Source organism: Archocentrus centrarchus, chromosome 7, assembly GCF_007364275.1.
Source record: "Archocentrus centrarchus isolate MPI-CPG fArcCen1 chromosome 7, fArcCen1, whole genome shotgun sequence".
Classification (NCBI taxonomy): domain Eukaryota; kingdom Metazoa; phylum Chordata; class Actinopteri; order Cichliformes; family Cichlidae; genus Archocentrus; species Archocentrus centrarchus.
This window is the reverse complement of record NC_044352.1, coordinates 15,890,765-15,914,561: the sequence shown is the minus strand read 5'-3', so window position 1 is coordinate 15,914,561 and position 23,797 is coordinate 15,890,765. Positions and strand designations below refer to the sequence as shown.

Genomic DNA, 23,797 nt, shown 5'->3' with positions numbered 1-23,797 from the left:
ACAAACAAAAAAAAAACAGGTCATCAAATGAGAGACATGACAGACAGGGTAAACACCCAGACAAACAATACAGCACAGTAGAAGAAGCAGAGAACTGCGTAGAGCTGCCATTGCAATGCATAACATTTGATTTGGAAGGAGATCTATTGGCTTTGCTGCTGCTGGTTTACACACGACATTCACAAAAGCACCACATCAATTTTGACGTATTTGGAAAAAAAAATAAAAATAAAACAAAAACAAAGGCTTTCTGCACATTTCAAGGGTTTAGTTTAGCTTAATATACTGGGTAAAGGCTTGGGTGTGACCACAATAAAGCTGGACAGGACGAGGACAGGAACTGGGAAAGGTGATTGGGGAAATCGCTGTAGTAAAAAGGAAGTGGAAAGGATATGTTTTTTAGGAAGCAACTGGAAGACGCTAAAAGCATGCCGACTACTGGAATGTGCAAGGCAGGATCAAAATTTCCATGGTGCCCCCCAAAGACGAAGGTTATCCTGCCTAACAAAAACTTAACATCACAGCCACAAACAAACACCTGTGACAACATCACACACACTGAAAAGAAAAATGCCAGAGTAAAAGAACAGCAACAGTGTGAGCATTAGCTCAGATGTCACCAAAAAGCAAGTTAGTTCTTGTTCCATTGTAAAGCATCTCATTGCACAAAATAGGATAGTAAAGCAATACTGCAAGGTGGTGTCATTTTATATGATTTAGCACTGCGGCAACAGCTGTCTGTGGGTGTTAGAGATTTGGATACCAAAATCAGGACACATTACAGGTTCACTACAGGCAGTAAAAACTAGCCAGCAACTATTACCACAAAAAAAAAAGACTTTATACTTTTTTTTTTTAATAAGTTTTACATTCATCGGGTTTTGTTTTTCTCCCCTTTGCCTCTAAGCTACAATATACATTGAAGCTGTTAACTGTAGCTTCTCAAACAACTTTAAAAATTAAAGAAAATATTCTGTATTGTAAAAAAAAAAACAAAAAAAAAACAAAAGTTTCCTTTTCATATGACAGAGTTACAACAACAAACAAAAGATAAATGATATATGAAAACAAAACAAAACAAAAAAACCCCTCACGGTTCTCTTTATGTTGCATATGTACAAGAAAGCCCTGAAAATGCAAAAACCATCTATATCGTCACTGCGCGCCTCATGTCCCCTTTCCATCTACTGTAAATATCCGCCCAGCAACAGTCAGCTTCAGTCTCCATCACTCATTATGTAGCTGAAAAGGTGTAATAGTTGAGCTGTACGCAAGAGCGATTTTGTACCCATAATTTTACCCAAGCTGCATTCAAAGAATGAAACTCCTAATGATACAGTCTTTACCCTCACAGGCCAGTTTAGTGCAACTTGGAAAAAAAAAATTTTTTTAAATTTAAAAAAAAAAAAAAAAAAAAAAAAAAAAAAAAAAAAAAAAGGTGGGTTTGTGGCAGGCAGGGGGCCGTATTAGCTTAACATCTGCCAGCTGAAGCGCTGGGCTGTAACCCCACCGCTGGTGGAATCTGAAAGTGCTTGCCCTGGGGATGGAGAGACCTAAAATGGGGTGCATTTGACACTATACCAAAGCTCAACCAAGGATACAAGATAAAAAGTGGTATCCAGCACTAATAACATATGTACATGTGACTTTTTTTTGTTTTTTCAGTTAAATGTAAAGAAGCAGGAACTTGTTTTTGAGTAAAGGAAGCACAAGACTGAGCTTTGCGGATAAAAAGTTTGTGAGTATTGTGAAAAGAAACTCCAATAAAAAACTGTAAAGCATCTGTTATCAAGCTGATAATGTGTAGCTATTGACTGAAACTGGTGTTTTCCCATCACTGAAACAAGGCTGGTGCTGCTTTCATCCCTTGGCACTCGTCCAAGGAAAGGCAAAGTGACTACTACCGAGTACCTCACTGTACTTCCAGTACCACGCTCCTAAAGCTGACAGCACTGCTGTGTTTAGTACAACTCTGACACAGAGTGCAAGACATTAACTGTCAAGATTACGTGCTAATAATGGGGAACTGCAGAGGTTTGCGACCCCTGCCCCTGACACCCCATTTATTCCATCAGGCAGTGACGATACCCCTCCCACCCCCCAAACCCCCAAAACAAAAGACCCCCTTCACTTAAAAAGTTTTGTATATAAAATTTTCATTTACAAAAACACGTCTTTGCACAGTGCAACTTGATTAGTTCAGTATATCTTTTCCTTTTTGTGTTCTTTTCATTGGCACTTGGTGAACTGGTGAAATTTCTGACTGGAAGAGGCCTGCTGGCCTAGCTTATATGAGATGCCACTGGAATAATGCTTTATTCGGGGGGGGGGGACAAATGATTATTAACAACTATGTCAATGACTGTGTGTGCTTAACATTTGTTTTTGAAGGGGCAGCTGCTAGTATATAAGGTGGTATCACCTCACAGGATCTCTCATTATGTGACTCTGTGATGAGGAAGGACAGCACAGGTGTTTCTATGGTGACAGATGTCTGAAGTCATCCTGTACCTCAGTCAAGGAGACTGCTCAAAGACGGCATTCTCATATAGAAGAGGACAGGCACTCTGTTTGTCATACATTGCTACCGAGATCAGGTAAGGTCAGCATCAGCGGTGCTTAGAGAGCCGAAAAAAAAAAAAAAAAAAAGTATATATATATATATATATATATATATATATATATATATATATATATATATATATATATATATATATATTATCTGCCTCTGAGAGCAAATTGCAAAATTACCCGTTAAATGTTTTTACTTCCATCTGGAGTTTGGTTATATCACAATTAGCAGTCTAAAAACAGGGGATGTTATAAAAAACACAGAAGCTCCAGCGACAATTGTGTGTGTGTGTGTGTGTGTATATATATATATATATATATATACACACACATATATGCATACACACACACATTCTTAATAATTGCTCCTGATTTGTTTTTTATATCAACAACAGATCACTAAATAGTCCTCTCATGTAATTTAGCCAATTACAGATCTACAGTTTGAAGTTGGTTAGCCTTTAAACAAGGGACAACCTATTTAAAAAAAATACAATTAAACAATTTTTTCTTGTTTTTCTTTTGCTTCCTGTTTTGTTTATCTCAGTTAACTGCTAACGAATGGGGTTTTAGAAGTAACCATTTACTTTAAAATGCCAATACTGAAGTAAAACTTTCTTAAAGCAGGATATTTTTTTTTTTTTAAATCTACCACCTGTATTTTACCTAAAGCATGGAAACCCCAGCCTTACTTTTACTTTTACAGGCCTGTTCTGCAAAGTAAGACCTCATTTTGGTAAAATATTGCTACATTACATTTTTACAAATCAGTCAATCTACAAAAATATTGACCTGCACTGACTCAGCTTGTTCCTGCTTATTTATTTCCAAATGTTACACCCGAGCAAAAAAATCATTTCAAACTCATGAAATTAAGTCTGGTCTGTAATGCTGGTTAATGCTAATTATCACAAATATATCTCTGTTTCAAACTGTGAGAAATGACTTATGACGCCTGACTTATTATCATCAGCTGCCAATCTCGCTGTTATTTACCAATAAACAAAATTAAGATCAGTCAGACGGTGCGTTAAAGTTTCAAAAGGCAGCTCTCATTCATGTATCGCTGTGGTAAACAATCTTTCTAAGAACATCGGCTGTTAGAAGAAAACTGTATCAACCTTTCAGCCTCAGCTTGACCACAAAGCAAGAAAGATGACAATCAATCCTGCGATTCTGCCCACAGCACAGTGAAACTACTTGTTGCATCAGCAATTCATTGCTGAAAATAAATGACACAGTATAAGAAACAGATGTCCACTTTCTCTGACATACGTAGGGGTTACGATGACACTTTAAAAGAAGGTGCATATTTCTAAAAGTAGAGAGAAAGAGCGGGAAATACATGTCTTCTAAACATTTTGGTGTATCACAGAAAATATTTTTGTACCACTTAGTGTGAAGGATTTTTGTGCAGTTTTGCAAAACAAATACAGCTGTTTGGCTACTCTGAATCTGCGTAATGAACTAATTGTTTGATACGGGACAAAACGTGCTAGAGCTTACACCAAAACTGTTGGCTGTAAGTGAACAGGCTTTTTTGCACATGGTAGGTTTGGAGTCCCTTAAACAGCGACACTGAGAAACAGATATGCTACAGAGGTCTTACAAAGCACATCGGGGTGTTAACCCATGATCCGACTCATAAACAGTAGCTTGCGTGATGCTCTTCTGATAAACAACAGAGCATATCCAAAAGCTTATTTGTAGTCTTTAAACAATGCCTTGAGTTGAAGCAAGTTGAAAACAAAATCAAATCAGGTTCATAATCTAATTTTAAATTCTGTTTTTCCTTATTTAACAGAGTGAAAATGTTTCAGTCTTAGAACAAAGTATCCAAACCTGCATAAACATTTTTTTTTTTTTTTGCTAAAAGTTTTCTTTTTTGTTTGCTTTGAAGCATCAGTTTCATTTTGTCTTTGTGTTTGGAAACGAAAAAAGAGTGAAGGCGAAACCCCCTGCTGGGCTGAAGGAAGCAGTGCTGAGAACTCCATTGTGAAGAGACTCCCCTCGTTTCCTCAGTGGAAGTGTCCACCTCACTGTCACTCCTAGTGGGGAAGAGATCATATCACAGACCGAGGAAGGGGACTTGATTAGTCGGTGAATCTCTGGCAGGCTTTTTTCCAACGACAGGCTGTGCACCACATGTCTCTCTTCTCCATGCCGTACACCTTTCTGCACTTCTTCGCCTCCCCACGGGATTTCCTTGGTAACAGCAGATGTGACAGCATAAGGACATGCATACACCCATCCAGACGCACACATGTGCCAACAACACACATATACACATAATATGCTTAAAGGCACTTATTAACTGGCGAGTAGGTACAGGGTCTTTCTTTGAAAGAAATCAGTGCAGATGTGATTCAATACAACAGCAGCATCTCTGAAAAGGCTGATGATATCATAACTGTACATACACGATATCGAATATGGTTCAGCACCACGAAGAGCGATGCAGGATTTTGGGAGTGCACAGTTTTAGTTATTATCCAGAACCCATTACAAGGATTCTAAAGTGTCAAACTACTCATCAGCATGATGAAATATTCAGCCCCATAACCATTACACAGCTACATATTAATCACATTCAATAACTTTTTTAGAAAGTATATTAATGCAAGAGGCTACAACGTTATTAATTTAACCTATTGGGCTCTGCTAAAGTGATATAGCGATAACAGCTTCACTAACATTTGTAATTTAAGTTCCCAGCTTGCAGGAAGTCTATGCAGACTCCTCTAAGGGAACTCAGGGGAAATGTGTTGTAAGCATAGACAGCAAAAAAGATGGATATAGCTTCCATGTCAGCCATTGGTTTCCGGAGTCCTGTTTTAAAGCTTCAAAATGAGCATTTGTCGCTATCTAACAAGGAGGGGTGGGTCTGACTATGAAACCACATGCTCACTGGCTACTGACTGGTGATTGATCTGGCATTAATCCTCCCCTTTGAAATATAATATGACCAAAATTTTCAAAACAGATTTGTCTGTTTTTTTTTTTTTTATTTAGTATAGCCTAAAACCTAACCCTAACCTTTGGGCTATGAGGCAACAGTGCTAACCACTGCTCCGCCCAACATAGTGTAGAAATGGTTCTCATACATTTGAGCTCTATACTTTATTAACCAGCGCACAAAGCAAATTGCAAATGCATACCTGGCTCCTTGTGTTGATTTAGGTGCCGGCGTTATCGATGCGTGGTTCTTGTTAACAGTGGTGTGTGCACTGGCTGCTGGCTGCCGCTTTTCCCCAATGCTAACTGCGCGAACATGAGTTGTAGCCCCCTGTAAATAAATAAATAAAAAAGCCATAAGTCAGTTGCTGAATATTATACCAGCACAGAGTAGACCAGCTTCATTGAGAGAAATGATCAGTTATTAAACAGCAATTGAACAGCCTCTGTTACATGAAGTTTATGTAGTTACAACCACGTAATAACAGCTGAAATACAGAAAGACACAACCTTAATTTTCTGCCCCTGTTTGAATAAATCACAGTACCTTATTTTCGCAGAAAGTTTCAGCTGAACTATAAAAGATTGCACATCGTTAAATGTGCTGACATTGTTCCTGATATTATACATTATCTATTAGCTCCAGTACCAGCCCATTATAGGGTGAGTGGTGAGAACCAAAGTATGCAAAAAAGCATGCCTTAGCATACAACACATCAAACCTAGCCTGTCAGCTAAGAACAGGAAATGGAAACTACAATTCACATATTAAAATGGTAGGGTCAGAATTTGATGTAAACATGAAAACATGAATCCATCCTGCCTTATATCCACGGTTCAGGCTGATAGTGATAGGTTTCTTGGCACATTTGGGTCCCTTAGTACCAGCCGAGCATTTAAACACTACAGTCTACCTGTGTATTGTTGCTGATCATGTCCATCCCTTCATGGCTGCTTCCAGTAGGATAATGCACCATGTCACAGAGCTCAAATCATCTCAAACTGGTGTCTTAAACATAATAAGGAGTTCTCTGCACTCAACTGGCCTCCACAGTCACCAGATCTCAATCCAATAGAGCACCTTTGGGATGTGGTGTAATGGGATATGAGGCCAACAAATCTGCAGTAAGTGTGTGATGACTTCATGTCAGTATGGACCAGAATGTTTCCAGCACCTTGCTGAATCTATGTCGTGAAGAGTTAAGGTAGTTCTGAAGGCAAAAGGGGGTCCAACCTGCTACTAGCAGCTATACCTAATAAAGTGGCCAGTGACTGAAATGAATGTTCAGTTGAGCACCCTTTATTAAAAAGTTAAAATAGCTCTTCTTTCTTTAAATGTTAATGCACAGCTACTTTTCATTTCATAAGGCTAACAAAATACAACAATAAAAGGACTACAGGACTATAGAAAGTCCTTTTTTGTCAACTTTTCTCACTGCTTTTGATTACTAAGAGCAACAAGATCACCTTGTGGAGATCTGTACTGTGCAACTCCTACAGTCTTCCCATGTCATCAGGAAACAGACACAAGTTTATCACAAATATACAAATGACACTGAGCTTTGCATTTGTGTGGTTCAGATATTAGCACGAGCATGGCTTAAAGTTTTCTGCAACACAATCAGGAATTTTTTTTTTTTTTAAAGAAGTGATAATTTGCAGCCTTTCTATATCTACTCTGGTTGTTCTACTAGCTGAAATTTTTACTACTTTGGGGAAAGCTACCAACACCTACTGTGGAAGACAAAAGCACTCTGCTTTCCTTTTGTTGGCTGTGAGATTGAGCCTTCATCTCCCCCCCGTAGTCAAAGTGGTGGTATGTAAATCTAAACTCCGATGGTGCCACGTTATAGCCATTACACTGCACAAAAAATTTTGTTTCATAATGATCATGTGAAACCAACAAACTTGTAAGTTTCTTTAGGTACAGCAACAAAGACTGACACTCCTCTGTACAAAAAGATCACAGTGTAAAGAAGCAAGGAGGAGGGAAAAAAACTAAAGTGAAAAACGCTTCCATGGAAAGAGCAGTGGAGAAGTTAAAATTCAGTTAAAAGGGTTGTGAGATAAAGCCTCACTCACCGGGATGCCTTTAAAAATGACAGGAGAGGACTGCCACGACACACTGATGCCAATGTCAGTCCCAGTTCCAGGCCCGATCCCATTACCACTGCCTATCCCAGCCAGCTCAGGACCCACTGGGATACTCACTGGAGCGGCGGCCTGGAACATGGACAACCACCCCACATAGCCAGGAGAGGACACAAGAGAACCAAGGAGGGACAGGAAATGAGCAGAGAGAAACAGAAAACAAGAAAATACAGAAAGAATAGGTTGTATAATTAGAAAAGAAGGCATTTCTTCAGCTGCCTTAAAAAAAAAAAATTTTTTTTTTAAAAATCAATGTTTTCCACATGTACACCAAAACTGCTAATAACTTTGTATTGCTTTTAGTTATAGTGACAATTTAAGTCAACCAAAACTGGAAGGCACTTGCAGAATATTGCACAGAGGGCAGCATAAAGAACAGGAGGAAGAACATGAAGTTAGGATAAATTTTAAAAAGTAGGCATACAGTGCAATACAAAGAAAATGAAGTAGCTGTTTCAGTTCTTTTTTTTTTTTTTTTGCTTAAAAGAAACATTTCAGTTTCTTTTTGTGTGTTCTGCTGTCATGGCAACTAAAAGTTTGATCCACTGCAAAGAACTGAATTCAGTGAACGCTTTAAACATTTAAACATTAACCAAATGTATTCTTCCAGCTGACACCATGTCATTGTACCTCCAAGGACGAGTCAATGAAAAGAGCGCATATGCAGCTAAGGTAAGAAAAAGAAGGCCAAAAAGAAGATGAATAAGAGGCACAGACACCTAAATTATGTAGGAATTTGATGATAATCTTTTCTCCCTGTTACATACTCCCACACTGGTGTAGGATCTCACTCACTCACCCTGGCCTCTATTTATTTTTTGCACTCAGAAACTGCCTCTGTGCGTTCCACATGATAGAAAACCGAATCCTGACTTAGTAACACAGCAACTGCTTCATGTTTTGTCTTGTGTTTAATTCTGCTGCATCTATTCTGCATCTCTTGTCTCACGCTGACTGTGAATTACCTGGTAGGCATGGTCAGTGCGGATGTGGCAGAGTGTGGAGGGAGCCGAGTGACTGAGCAGTGAAGGGGCGTGGCTCTGCAAACCATTCGTGTTGATGTGCTTGGAGTGAGGGAGATCGGTGAGCGGTGGAGGGAAGCTGGGCGGAGAACCGGCTGTGGTTGGGGAGGTGGGTGTGAGGTTGGACAAGCCCTCTGTAAGACTGTCCATGTTGACCTCGAGCTCTGAGTAGTAGAAGTCTTCCTCTCCATCACTGTCAGATTCACTGCTTCGGCTGCAGGTGAAAATCACATAATTTCAATTTTGAACAATTTTTAAAATAGGTTTTAAAGATAAACTGCAAACATACAACTAATATTGATAAGAAATCATAAAGTATCTCTAAACACATTATGATGCATTTTTAAATACTGAATCACGACCAGGACAGTCCCGCTAACATCCATAAACATGAGTAGAGAAATTGTTGATTACGACAAATAAAAGAAAAACAATGTGCTCTTCCCAACAGAAGGGGGCAGTATAAACCAGTGTGCTACAAAGGTCCTGAAACACACAAGCTGGGAACTAAAACCACAAAAACTACTACACCACCCACATAATATACAAATCCTTTGAGTAACAGTGTCTCTTTCTCCTAACTTCCAATTGCATAAAGGTATGAAATTATGATTTTTTTTACACAAGATCGTATTTACATTTCACTGCGAATGATCTCTGATTATCTAAGATGCTGCACAGCAGAAGCAGCCACAGTATGACTCATCAATGGCAGTTGAGCATATATAATATAATGTGATGCCTTGCAAAAGAATAAATAAAGTATGGCTTAAGTGGTGTTGAATTTGTCTTAACTGGGCAATGCACAGCTGCAATCAAAATTATTCACCCCCACCCACCACCACCCCCGTTAACTTGCAGGAATAATTCTAGTGATGTGAATACAGTTTATAATAGTCGCATAACCCTTTATGTGCCCTTTGGTTAAGAATGTAGAATCTTCCTTCAAACCCTGTCTTTTTGGCGCAAGACGCTTATTCTTTTTATCTTTTGAGAAGGATCACTTATATTTGCCAGATCTGCTTCTCAGTTTGAACACCTGTATTTGCAGGATTTATATCTGCACTGGCAGATATAAATCCCCCCTCCCCCAAATAATATTTTTAGAGCAGTTAGACATCCTTACCAGTAAATGAAAATGTTTAACATGTAAACCCTTGCATACTCGCCACGGCTGAATGGTTTTGATAGCAAATGTGCCTGTACGCACCTGTGCGGAGGCACAGAAATTCAATAGCCCAGTTGGACACCATCCAAACTGTGTCAACTGTGTCAAATGTGTGTCACTTTTCTTGTCTTGCCACACTATTTTAAATCACAAGGTATGAAAGTATTATCCTGACGCTGCAGAGAAAAGATTACTAAAACACACAGAAAACACAGCTTCAAACAATGACATCTTCACAAAGAAGAATTTCAGTGGGACGTATTAAGATTATAAAACACATGACGGTGGTTTGGGTATGTTCAGGTATTTAGCTAAGACAAAAGTGTGGCTAAGTGCAAGAAACACACACCTAAAGAAATGATGTGATTGTTAACCTACAATTTTCCAATCATTAGATCATTTTTAAAACACCTGACAGCACATCTAAAAAGAGACATGAATATGCAGCTAATATCTGGTCATATTTTCCACAAATACGGGCTGCTGAAACCAGAAGGCAGTAACTCAACACTGTGTGGGCTTAGTTTTGACTAGCAACTAACCCCAGGTGGATGGTGCGGATGTGTCGCTGGATTCCTGAGGAGGTGCTGAGGACCTTTTCACAGTTCTTCCACAAGCACTTGAACATGACCTTCATTGAATTCTGAAAGAGACGTTTACCAAAAACACAAACGGAGTTAGCCAGCTGTTCATTTAGATGGCCTGAGCTCAGTGCTCCTGCAATATCTATGCTGCTGTGCTCTTGTTTAGCAGTTGGGTTGTGAATCAAGCTGTAATTAAAACAGTAAATAAATGAACACATGTTCTTCATAACCCTGTTATGCATGAGATGATTTCTGTGGATCTCACTGGCCACCTCAGTCAGAACAGCTCTGCTGAGAAACAGGAAAGGACAAAGCCAGAGAGGGACGATGAGAACAGTGGGAGATAAATGTAGCACTTTTTGGGATGGAATGAGGATAGCACAGGAAGGCTGGTCACACTGTTTAACAAAGCCGGACCTCTCACAAAAATGGAACCAAATAGACGTGTAATTCAGAAATGTTTATCATAGCTGCTCCTCTTTTTCTTTTTTCTTTTTTTATTTTACCAAAAAAACAACAAACAAACACAATGCCTTGCTCCATAAACAAGCTGGGAGTTGACAATAGATAGATTGCCTGTTTTTATTTTGATTTATTTTCCTTTTCACTTATCAGGCCCTGGCAGCTTTCCCTTTAGCAGGCAGGGACCTGCATTGCTGCTAATGAAAGACAGTGGGTGTGTGCTTTCATTACCTTCCAACAGCCTCTGGAGAAAGAAGGGCAAGAAGAAGAAAAGTGAGGGAGGGAGCAGCAGAGACAGAAGAAAGCAGAGTGAGAGTGAAACAGATTTTTTTTTTTTTTTTTTTAACAGCAGTCATGTTAACTCTCTCGTACACCGCTATTCCTCTGAACTACTTCTCACTGACTCCCACTGCTCTTAATTGTATTCAAAAACAACACGCTGGCTTTATGCATCTACCCCATCAAGCTGTTTGCAACAAAAAGCACACAGTAAAGCTAGTCTGTAATCCCACAAACAATCACAAATCACTTAATTCTCAAAGCGTTTTTCTTGCATCTTAACAAAGTAACATTAGGACTAGTGAGTGCCACGTTAAATAATCCTCTTAATTCAATGCCTGTGCAAAAATCAGACAGCCTAAAATCCAATGGGTGTAGTGCTGTTAGACTGTGTGTCAGTTATGTCACAACACAACACTAACAACATTTAAGCCCACTTCCACACAAGTTGGGTTTCTATACTCACCCCAGCATCATCCTACTTAATTTCCTGTCTGCTTATCTATAGAATAGCATGTCCTTGGAGTCTTTATGGTTTTCATATATTCTGCAGCTCAATAATCTACACTGCTGCTCCACTCCAGGGAAGCTCAATTGCAAACTCCCACATATACAGTATATGAGCTCTCCTCTGTCACTGTATGGCCAGAGGAAATATTGAGATTGATTTCTCCTCCTACTGCTACCCTGAGCATCAATTCTCCTTTCCTTCTTTATACCCTCCAACTGCCCTCATTTTTATGCATCCCTTGCATACTTACTTCCTGCTGTTCGCTCCTACACCGTCTGCTGCTTTTCTTTCATTCTTACAAACCCCGACCACCTCTTCCCCTGAAAGGGCTGAAAAGGTGATGGGAAACTACTTGACAGCAAAAACACTTTGCCATTCTGGACTGTTACTGTAGTACAAAATGGAGGAGAAGTAAAAGCAAGAACATAATCAATCATCCACACAACCAGGGAATGGCAGGCCATATGTAAGAGGTTATTTAAACTGCCTAGTGCTTATATTTAACCGTTTGCTCTCCCACCTACTACTTAAAAAATAAGAAGGGCACAGAGCTGTTTGTGTACAAGCTCAGCTTGATTTACTTTCTTTATGATGTACTCTATATATTGAGTCCTGACACGTGTTAAACACTCTCGCCCCATACCAGCTGGAACGGCCTCCAGCCCCCTGTGACCCTAATTTGGATAAGTGGTTAAGAAAATGGATGTATGTATGTATGGATGTACTGGTGTGTTAAATACTTGTCATGACACCACATACAATTCCCTAACTGCAATAACAGCTATTCAGGAGCAATAATTTAAAAACATTTTGTTAAGTAAAACTGCACAATTCAAATTTGAAAGGAACTTAGACAAATAGGGTGCATCTTCCACCACTGCCCTAGCTGGGAGTTTTAAAGAAACTGGTCTGCTACGTGCACCAAAATTTAACTGGCACTTTTTTTTTTTTGCTCATATTGCACCTCTATCAAATTTCATGACTTGGTAGTTTTTGGGTAATTATTGTCACAAACAGACACATAAATCACAATTCCTCTACAAATTATAATCTAAACTGATCCCAGGTGCATAAAAAAAACAACAACAATATGATATTAACCATGTGAACTGCTGTATTCTCCTTCTTGGAGTGGGACATAAACTTTCATGGTTACCTTTCGCTTCCGAGGTATGGGATCTTCAAACATGAAGTGCTGGCTCTCTCCTGCATCCTCGCTGCCATCATCACCCTGGGATGAGAGCGGGAAGTTCTTGTTGGTATCGTTTAAAAGTGGCGGGGACGGAGTGGAGGGCACTGAATGGTCACTGGCATCCCAGCTCCAGTTGCCGCTGGTTGAACTGCTGTAGCTAGTTGACAGCACCTCTTTCCAAGCTCTGCTGGCTGGCTCGGGGACTGTAGCTTATACAACACAGACATTTGCTTCTGTTATTGGCAAGACATGACTGAAATGAGGATGTTTTATGTTTGAAGACAAAAAAATTTGAAAATGACCTACGAGCCAAATGTGAACCAATGAGGTAAAGAAAAAGAAAAAAACAAAACAAAAACAAAAAGAACAGGTCCATAAAAAACAGCAGTCTAAGCTGATTTAAATTTGACCATCTCATGGATGAGAAGACAGCTTCAAGCTTCCAACACAGCTGTTATTTTCAGATCACTTCCTGTCATCTTCTGACCATGCTGCATGCCAGAGTGCCAGCTCAGAGCACTTTTGAGTTTTTCTGGCTTGACAACACAACAATTGTCATTCACCATTTGGGCCCTTCACTGGATTTGTCTCCCTGCAACTTACTCTACTCCCCGAAAATAAAAATGAAGTTGACGGGTGGTAGTTTTGACATGCTGAAAGAGATCCAGCAGCCATCACAGACGCAAGTTCAAGTGGACAGCTGCAATAAAAACAGTCCAGGGGGTGCACAAGAAGGTGACCTTGAACGGGACAACCAAATGTAAAGGCACCCTTTATCAGAACTCTTTGATCGCATCTCTTGAGTTTAAGTTTGCATTATTTAAAAGCCCCAAAATAAAAAAATTATTGGCAGGATAATATATAACAATAATATTGGGACAGAATGCAAAACAATCCAAATCCTAATGTCGCAATGAAAATTTTAAAAAATTAAATATCTATGATAAACTATGATAAATCAACCACCATCTCCCTTCTGAAATATTTTGTCAACTAAGCATTTAATCAAGTATTGCTCTCACAAACCCACAGCATCCTCTGATATGATCTAATGACTGCATGACAGATCATGAAAGCTTACAGTTCATTTCTTTCTATTATGTCTCAAATGGTACAGCAGTGTCAACAGGGTGCTGCAAGCCTTTAGAGATAAAAGCTATATGAGTTCTAACTGAGAGCAAAAACAGCAGTCTCAGTTTAACGCTGAGCTACAAAGCTGTCAGGACTTTGACCGTCTGGTGGTGGGCATGGTAATGGCAACCACAGCAACGCTGGAAACAGCAAAAGGAGCTGTGGTGAAATGGTCAAGGCTAAACATTTGGCAGTCAGTGCTGGGCTTAGGTAAACATGCATGCATCGAAAAACCAGGGGAATAAAGTGCTAATAACACTGCATGACTCCCTTCGTTTGGATAAATACAGGTTAACACATCGAGTCAGCAGCTCAGCCTGTGTCAGGGTAAACTAACATCAAGTGATTTGTGATGAGCACTGTCCCCAGCGAATAACACTTGGCATGATTTAAAGTGAATGTTCTTGATTTTGTTTGACACAGTGGATGAGTCAGTGTTTGGTGAAGCACCTTCCACTTAAGAAGCAGTAGGTGGAAAGGTGAATGCCCAGGCAGTGGTGTTACCTGTGGGTGCAGATGAAGGGTAATGCACCAAAGGTGATGTGGACAGTGAGGTCAGGACGGTGGCAGCCATTACCTCCTTATCAGCATGACCTGACGGCTTCCTGCAAAAACACAAATATACAATGAACACATAAGAAAGACATCAGCTGGAGTTTTAAGGAGTGCCCTTGTCTTCGTTACAAATCCAGCCCCATTGCTCTATATTACAGGTATTTGTTGTGACTGTTTTCAGAATAATGGGAAAATATTTAAGAAAAAAAAAAAGTCTGGCTTTGTGCCCAGGGAAACTTTCAAATCTTTTTAAACCCTCAAAATACAAATTATGATAGAAAAAAAAAATGTGCATTAGGAGGTAAACAAGTCCAACAAGTAGCCAGAGTAGAGAGATATACAGTTCCATGCACAGTAAATCTTAGACATCTCACTATTGTGTGTGTTCAAATATGTGCCTGTGTGCATTTATATATACACACGGATACAGAGCCTTTAGAGTGAAAGTGCTTTGTGGTGTCTTTCTGCAGCTTGTGCAACCTCGCTTAGAGGGGAGAACGATGTTTTTTTGCTAAGTTGCTTCTCAGAACGCCCCATGCAGAGCAGTCCACCCTCATCTTAAATCTTATTTATACTACCACTTGAACTGACACCAGAAAACATTCACAAACACACGCACAGACAGCCTAAATAGTGTGCTTTGGCATAAGGCAATCTTATAAAAACTGGATCCTGCAAAGACAACTAAACCTATCTGCTTCATGCACACTTATTATTTCTACTGGTTCTATCTAAGACTCTTCTACTGTCCTTGAAAGCAAAATGTGGGGAAAACTATTTGAGGCGAGGCCAAGAGGTCACCCAAGGGTTCTTCCCTTTTGCACACACAAACTAATTTAAACTGTCGTGTAAAATCCAGGAAAAAGGGGGGCCTATCAAAGATACACTAATGTCCATATCTATCAGCTATGTACTGTATTTATGTTAATGCAAATCCAAATTTACCGAGTTGTGTTAACACACAGACACACACTCATATTCTCATAGAGAAAGTCTGCAGCTTTAAGAGCTTCTCGTCCCGCCCACAGACTTCTTCACTACACAACCAGAGTAAACTGGTTTGAGGCATTTTCTCAGCCAAGCCCTAAGCCCTGGCAGAGATCCACTCTGAGTCTCAGTGCGCACATGCACACACACACACACACACAACAAAAACTTCATGCTGGAGTCAACAAACACAAGAGAAGTACACTTCAAAAATCAGCAAGCCTACGTGTATCTGCACACACACACACTTTCAAATGAGCAGTCTCTAAAACATTTTACAGACACCAAAAAAAGTTCAAAAAGTGGCTAAGCTCCCACGCTGATGAGAATGTGTCGGATAGGGAGCAAACAGATCAAAATGGAATGTACCAGATACGGAAGAATCTCTCAGACGGTCTAAACACAAATGTTTTCCCACAAAAGATGTTGGTTTTACTCTCCAGCATCCCAAAACGTAAGTTAAGTGTGTGTTTGTGAGCTGTGGGCGCAGCACGGACAGTTGGAAAAATAGGTTGTGTATAATAATAAAATACTGACAGCAAGAATCATGATATATAATATATAATATTTGAAACCACTGCCAAAATAAAAGACATGGTCAGAAGTAGGGCATGCACACACACACACACACACACACACACACACACACACACACACACACACACACACACACACACACACACACACACACACACACACACACAGAGAGAGTCTGGACAAGAGATAAAGAGATAACAAGATTAGTTTTGTCCTATTGCAGTCACCCTTGTTTTCAGCAATAAATCAGGCCAACCAAGGACACACTTCTGACTTACCTCTGTCTCTGTTAATGAAATGTGTCTATAAAATGTGTGTTAGGACTCTTGGTTAAATTCCATTTGGCCTGCATATAGTGTGGTATTCTGATAGCATACCACTGACAGTCATCCATGTCTGTTTTCTGGTGTGTGGCCTTAGTGAGAGAGAGATTAGGGAAAACAAACACAAGCTGGGAGGACAACAGTCCTTTTAGTTAATGCATGAGCTAATTCAAACTTTGATATTCCCCTCTCACACAGATTGATATAAACAGACCAACTCCAACCACACACCATTAATACCCATCCCTTCAACCCACCCCGATTTCCTGACATTGAGTGTTTTCCTTCCTCCTTCCCAGAACAAGCATGATAATTCCACCAGAGTTTCATTACATCTGATCTGAGTTTTTTTTCCCTGTGTATTAAATAAAAACAAAACACTAAAGGCATGAAACCTAAAAGAAAAATCCAGTTGTTGATTGACTTTTATTCATGCTGACAGCAGCAGAACTAACCTGATAGCAGACTGATTTTGATATCAGTGTTTGCATCAAGTTAGAAGCAGACGGCCGCAACACTTTACCATCATAAAAACAGCTTAGTCAGATAACCGCTCCGTTGCATCGCTTACTTGAATGCAGATATTGCACTCTATATGACACAGCCTGCTACTCCTTTTCACTTCTCATCTGCCTGTGAAGTAACTAAGAACTTGGTGTGAGTGTATGACAGCTGAAAGAGCAGCAGTACTGATGCCCCATAAATCTGTCCGCATCTTCTTATGAGAGGCTTTATTTTGGAGCAAGTTAAACTGGGGATGTCTTTATTTAGTGCCCAGAATGAGGCAAAGGGAGAACAGAGATTGCTGTCAACAAAGCTGGTCTGTGTGTGGTATATGTATATGTATTTGGGAGTGGGCTAGGGTGGGGTTTTGGTTTCCCAATCCCCCAATCAGGATGTTTACACGAACCATCGAGTCTATCCATGGTGCATTTATGGCATGCAGTAAATTTAATGGTGACATGATAAACATAGCAGCCCCCCGCTCCACACACACACACACACACACACACACATACACATACACACACACACACACGTAGATGAACATGTGTAGGCACATACTCTGTGGTAACTATGCTATTTTATGAACTGTAGTGATATCATTCATAATTGAAGCTCTTAAATTTACAAGTAGTGTCACTGACATCTCTGTTGTATGAGACAGGTAATTTACCTCAATTGGGAAGTCTTAACTCTGCCTTACAGTAACTGCATGTGTGCCTGTTTGTCTGCAGTTTGGCACACTTAAGTACATGCAACACCCCCCACCACCACAATCACACACACACACACACACACACACACACACACACACACACACACACACACACACACACACACACACACACACACACACACACACACACACACACACAGAGCCTCTTACCTTCCTTCCTCCCTCAACTTGTATTGGCCTTGGCTGGGCCAAGAACACTCCCCTCTGGCAGCAGCACAACATACAGACCAGCTAAAAATCAACAAGCCAGGCCCAGGCACATACAGGGAGAGGGAGGAAAAGAGACTGCCACTTAAAGCCAAGCCAAGAAGCAGGCAGCAACAACATGCTCTGAGTGCGGAAAGAGGGCAGGGAGGGGGTGGAGGGGGGGATGTGTGTGTCTCTGTATTTTGTGCCAAAAAACTGTTAAGTTTTAAAGATGACCATTTCACCTAATGTGCAGTATAATGAGCCAGGCAAAGGCAGCCTGTTGTTGTGGGGATGATTTTCCTGTTGACTTTTTATTAAGTGGATTTGGAAAACACGGTAGTTTTCCAAGTCTCATAGGGGGACACTTAAGGACTTTGATACTGCCAATGTTGATATGATGCTGCTGAGTTACTGTTTGGCACCACCATCTGATATTATAGTGGGCTCTTTGCTGTTGTTGGGGAGACGACAGGGCCTCCCCACTATATTTAACACATCACCTCTGCTCTAGTTACCATTCCAATTAAAATCCCCAGGATCTGCCTGGTTTATAGAACACTAGCCCACTTAAGATCCAGGTCAACAGCTACAAAACACATGACTGAAAAAGTGACATACTGTGCATATGGCTGAAGATTTGACATACTGTATTGGCTTTTCTAAGGTATATTGTTTGTATACATAATCTGATGACTGCATGTGTAACTAAAGTCCTTCAAGAAGAAAGTCTCTCTACTTGGTAGTGCATATGGGCAGTTATTTGGAAGCTTCTGTCAAATAAGAGGAACAGGGACATACAGTTTTACTTCAGTTGTCACTTTGACATTAAAAACTGCATGTGCCACATTAGAGCACTGTGTAAATGCTATAAATATTCCTTTTGTGGATAAGTAAATTTAAATCTCCCTCTTACCCAGACCTTCTGCATGTAAATGGGACTACATTATAGATATATTATATTTACCAGGAAAGACACTGTGCTTAACACGACTCCAGCTTTTGAAGGTCACGCAAAAAGAGGAAGGCAGAGTGACAGGGACTCAGCAGAATCTGTAACATTTATTGTTTTGTTGCATCACTTCAGTGTGACAGGTCCAGTTTTTACTGGAGCCGTAACACTGCCAACAATAATCTCTGATCTTTCTCTAAGCCCCGGTGGTGGTGGTTTTAAATAGCACTTATCTGTCCAATGTGATCATGTGTTCAACATGATCCCCAAAACAGGCATCAGAGAGGGTTTTTTTGTGCCTGTATGTACTGTATGTGTGCACAAGCGTCCCAACTTCCTCATTTTCAAAGCAGCTGCACGTGCCTTAAATTGGCAATGACTTGCATGTGATTGGCAGTTAGAAAGATGAGAAACACGGCGTCGCAAACTTTGAAGGACCTCTCTGTTTGAGTCAACACAGAACCTTAACCCTACACATTCAGCACACGCTGCCTAATGTTTTCATATGTGTTATCTTTACTGAACACAAACAAATTCAAATGGACACGGGGTAGAGAGAGATGCACACTAAAAATACAGCTAAAGTTTTCAGCCTTTTGTTAATTCATCTCTAAAAAGCATAGGCCTGCATTTCTCATCCTAACATACACTCTGTGAGGGAGGCTCACAGAGAAATAGACGGTAGCCACAAACCCACAAAGACTGTTGCTAGCATACATTTTTTTCTCACTTTTTGTAATACTTTCTTTTTTGATTACAGCCTATTTAAGACTCAGAGGGTTGTAAACACTACCAGTAAATTTGGACTGTTATCTAAAATTCAGACCAATCATATATTAACACATAGTTGAAGGCTTTTTAAAATGTGAATTTTAAACATTTAAACACACACACACACACACACACACACACACACACACACACACACACACAGCAAATGATATGTTGTCTAACTGGGACATTCTGATATTCTGTACAGTGAGGTTACGTTATGACAACTGAGGCTATTGGAAAAGACCGGGCTGGTGTGGATGTTCGTCTTGCCTGAGGTGCAGCTCGGGCAGCTGCCCCTTCCACACCCACACCCACACCCACACCCACTGCTCTCAAGCCCACACTCTCTCTGTCCCTCATCATCTTGTCTCCTCTCCACAGTATTATGTAATGCCCTCTGTTCATCTTTTTTTCTATCTCACTATTTTTGCTGCAGGCAGATGGTAATGATTAGCACTAAACAGTCTACTCTTGACCCAACACAAGCCTGCATTAGTGTCCACTCTGCCTCTTTCTAGGTTTTCTGCTTTACATTTCTGTCATAATTTGCAAAAGATTCCATGTACTGTATATACAGAATGAATAAAATATAAAAATATATTAAGGATATAAATGCAAAAATATGGCCATGTGGGTAGGCATTAAGTAGTGATTGCCATTGTGCATGCAAGCATGTGTGTATCTTCCTAAGTCCCACATGATTGTGCATTCAATACACATGTTGCCCCTTACGTAAGTCTCCAGGCTTTGAACCCCCGGAGAGGGAGAGGCTGTCAGGCAGGAGCCGTGTCTCTTTAAAGTGGGTTGTGAGTGTGATGGTTATTCAGTCGTGGGACAAAAAGCCCTCTCTTTCTCTCTCTTGATCCTAGAATGCAATCTGTGCCCTTAGGGACAAGCACAAACAACAGATAGCTTTGTTCTGGCAAAATAATAGCGGCTAGACACTGAGCAAAAAGGCATGATTCCCTCTATGGTGTTTGACTCAAGATGTCATAAATGATACACACAGCATCAGATTTGCAAATTTCAGCTGAACAAAAAAACTCAAATTGATTCAAACCTCAGTGAATAGGGGTTATTTCATGTGGAGTAACTGATCACCCCATTTCAAGATCACACAGGTGCTTGTGACGAACATGTCTCAGTGAGAAAATGTTGGCTCAGCAGCAGCACTTAAAAGGATGATGACAAAGTAGATCATGACACACTGCCTGTCTTGCATACCATGCCCATATACTGCACAAAACGCGAGGCATGAGGTAACTGCAGGTTCATTACATTTACAGTGTGAGCCCCACACAGTGAAGATGGGTTGAATTTCAATCTCTTATCACAGAATTTAAAAATAATAATAATAATAATCTCCAGTCATCTTCAATAGCCTGTTATTTTAGGACTGACTTCACCATTTCGGGTACTTAAGACATCAAATCTACAATTAGTCAGTAGTTTTATTTTTAGACACATCTATCAAATGTTCATTTCTCTCAGAAAAAAAATTATGCGTACCTTACTTAACTTCCCCACTGTCATTTCATGCTATACAAGATTAATTGTAGCTATAGCAATTTAGTTCCTTTACAACTTTTGTTAGTGCCACCAATAACAGTGTTGTTGCTAGGGCAGTGCGGGGTATTCTCTTCTGGCCAGTGCCCTTATCGCCCTCCCCCCTTCCCCCACTGCACACACACTGAGGGAGGCAAAACAGAAAAAGATCGTTCTGCTCAGAAACATGGCCTCCTTATCAAAATTAATGTCATTTGACATTTGAGTCCATGTAAAAAGAAGTAAAAATGAGCAAGTAATTTTGTTTGTTTGTTTGTTTACAATCTTCTTGAAGAACTGTTAGTAGCACATTATATGACATCAGTCCCTATCACATGCATGTGTCAAACTAATTCAAACCACCCTGGCCCAGACTAAGGATTTGATACTCCAGAATACCATAGGCATGTCATGTCTTCACCCATACTAACTAACTACAGCTTTGTCCTGTGGATGTTAAGGGAAACTAAATTAAATCAAGTAATCAAAGTTCATGCTGCATGTTATCAACATCTTCTGACTTGAACAAGGAAAGGGGCAATGTCACACAATGAATTCCGATTAACAGGCAAGAAAAGACAGCTAGGAACCATAGTAAACAAAAAGAAATATGTCTTGGAAAACAGAGCAAAATGGTGGAAAAGCCCTGGATAGTGGTCATTTCTCTTTCTGCAGAGTTCGTGCTTTTATTTTGTTTTTCATTCTTCACTTCTCACTCCCACACTTGCTTGCTCCTGAGATTTGCCCGTCTGCCATCGAAAGCCAGAGCACTCCTTTGCCTGGTTTCCTGTGTTTTGCAAAGGCAAACCAAAGCTGTTGCAAAGCCACTGTGCTCTACTTACTCCTACAAAGCCAAATATCTGCAGGGCACCATCAGACAGACAAAGACTCCAGCCAGTATAATCAACTGATCACACTCTTTCTTTTTTTTTAAATAAAACAGATAGATGCCATGCAAAGTGTTTAAGCACTCAATGAAGAGGGTTTTTTTATGGGGTTTTTTCTTCATTACTTGCAAGTTACTTTACTAATCAAACCAAACCAGACTGCTGGTGTTATGCACTCTGGTTAAAAAAAAAAAAAAAAGTGAAGCAGGAAGTTAACAGTAAAAGTGTTAAACTGTATATAGAATGAGAGTTTGGCTATACCCTGTTTGCTTACTGTGCAGTTAAAGCAAAGATGTGTTAGGAGTATAGTTTATCCATCCTTGTGTTTGTCATGAAAGGACAAACTTTGACACAGTTTTCTGGTGGACTGATAAGCATGTGCAAAAAAGGAGTAACGATCAGCCTCAATTTTGTGGTGTATATTTTATATATATATATATATATATATATATATATATATATATATATATATATATATATATATATATATATATATATATATATATATATATATATATCACATGAATTAAAAAGTAAAAAATAACCATAACTTTAAAAAAAAAAAAAGTGTTACATCTGAGCCATTAGCAGAAATACATTTTATTTAAGAACTTGCACACAGGCATTGGATAACTACCTTTGCATTAAAACACATTAATGAATTTGAAAAATGGCACAGTAGGCTCTCATTTTGTTATACTTTTTTAATCATATGTAATTTTATGATATTTGCCCTAGATGAATATCTGAATAACTGAATATCATCCTATCCTCAGCCCCTCACTAGTCCTACTACTGTACCGGATAGTGACTGATATAGAGAAAAATTCCATAAACCATATCTTGAGTAATTTAAGCCTCCATGTGGAACTTCTGGCCTTATGACAGAATTGGGAATAAGGTAAGGAAAATGGTCTCTTTATCACTCTGCAATGTCAGGAATGGAATATTTAATAAGATAAATGGAGGCAATAAGACCACATCATGGAAACAATAGAGAGATGATGGTAAGGATGATGAAACTGTGACGGATTATTTGAAGTAATATTAAACCTCAACTCTGGATCAACCTGCTATTTTTTAAACCATTTGCCAACACGCTTAAAATGTTGGTTGGATGTAATTTGATGAGCAGGACAGCTTGCTGAATGCAAATGCTGGTGTCACTCTGAGAGTTATGCATTTTCTTACAAGGCCAGGCCTAGGCATTGGTCAGACTGGGACGGACCCTTTCTCTCACACAAAGAAACAGAACTTGCTCCAACACTGCTCTGGCCCAGCGAAAGTCAGGCTTCATGTGAGCAAAACTTCTTTCTCTCAGACAGTGGGGTCTTTTTCAGCCAAGGCGCTTCGGTCTCAGACTCAAGACACACAACCAAAGACACACACACACACACACACACACACACACACACACACACACACACACACACACACTCATAAAGGCACATAATTTCTAGAATTATATGCATTAATGACAAACATGAGCAAGTTTGAAGGCATGAAAGTTTTAACATTTAACAATTCCATGGCAACTTTAACCTTTGGCTTTTATTCATCTTAAACATCATTGTGGCAGCTAAAGCATACCTATGAATTTATAACAATCTTTCCTTTACTCGGATCACTACCACCTACATCGTGTTTTTAATTTATTTATATATAGTGAACTTTTAATTTTTTTTTTAGAAAAATACACAATTCCACAGTTACACATAGCTAGGTGGGGCAGCTGATAAGAACAAAAATAACAAAAAAATAAGAAAGAAAGAAAAAAGGACACAA

At 39.7% G+C, this 23,797-nt stretch overlaps 1 protein-coding gene across 2 annotated transcripts in view; it reads right to left on the bottom strand.

Moving 5' to 3' along the window:
* Positions 1–2,743: 2,743 nt before the first annotated feature.
* Positions 2,744–23,797, bottom strand: part of slc2a4rg (SLC2A4 regulator) — a 33,188-nt gene continuing 12,134 nt past the window's right edge. Inside the window, exons 3-9 of one of the 2 annotated variants that reach the window (XM_030733805.1) lie at positions 14,531–14,631; positions 12,860–13,104; positions 10,410–10,510; positions 8,643–8,913; positions 7,609–7,749; positions 5,730–5,857; positions 2,744–4,776 (exon numbers count right to left, since the gene is read on the bottom strand). In XM_030733805.1, the coding sequence (XP_030589665.1) occupies positions 4,665–4,776; positions 5,730–5,857; positions 7,609–7,749; positions 8,643–8,913; positions 10,410–10,510; positions 12,860–13,104; positions 14,531–14,631 (1,099 nt within the window). In that variant the 3' untranslated portion in view covers positions 2,744–4,664. The remainder of the gene's footprint in view (positions 4,777–5,729; positions 5,858–7,608; positions 7,750–8,642; positions 8,914–10,409; positions 10,511–12,859; positions 13,105–14,530; positions 14,632–23,797) is intronic. The other variant, XM_030733806.1, reaches the window with a different exon arrangement.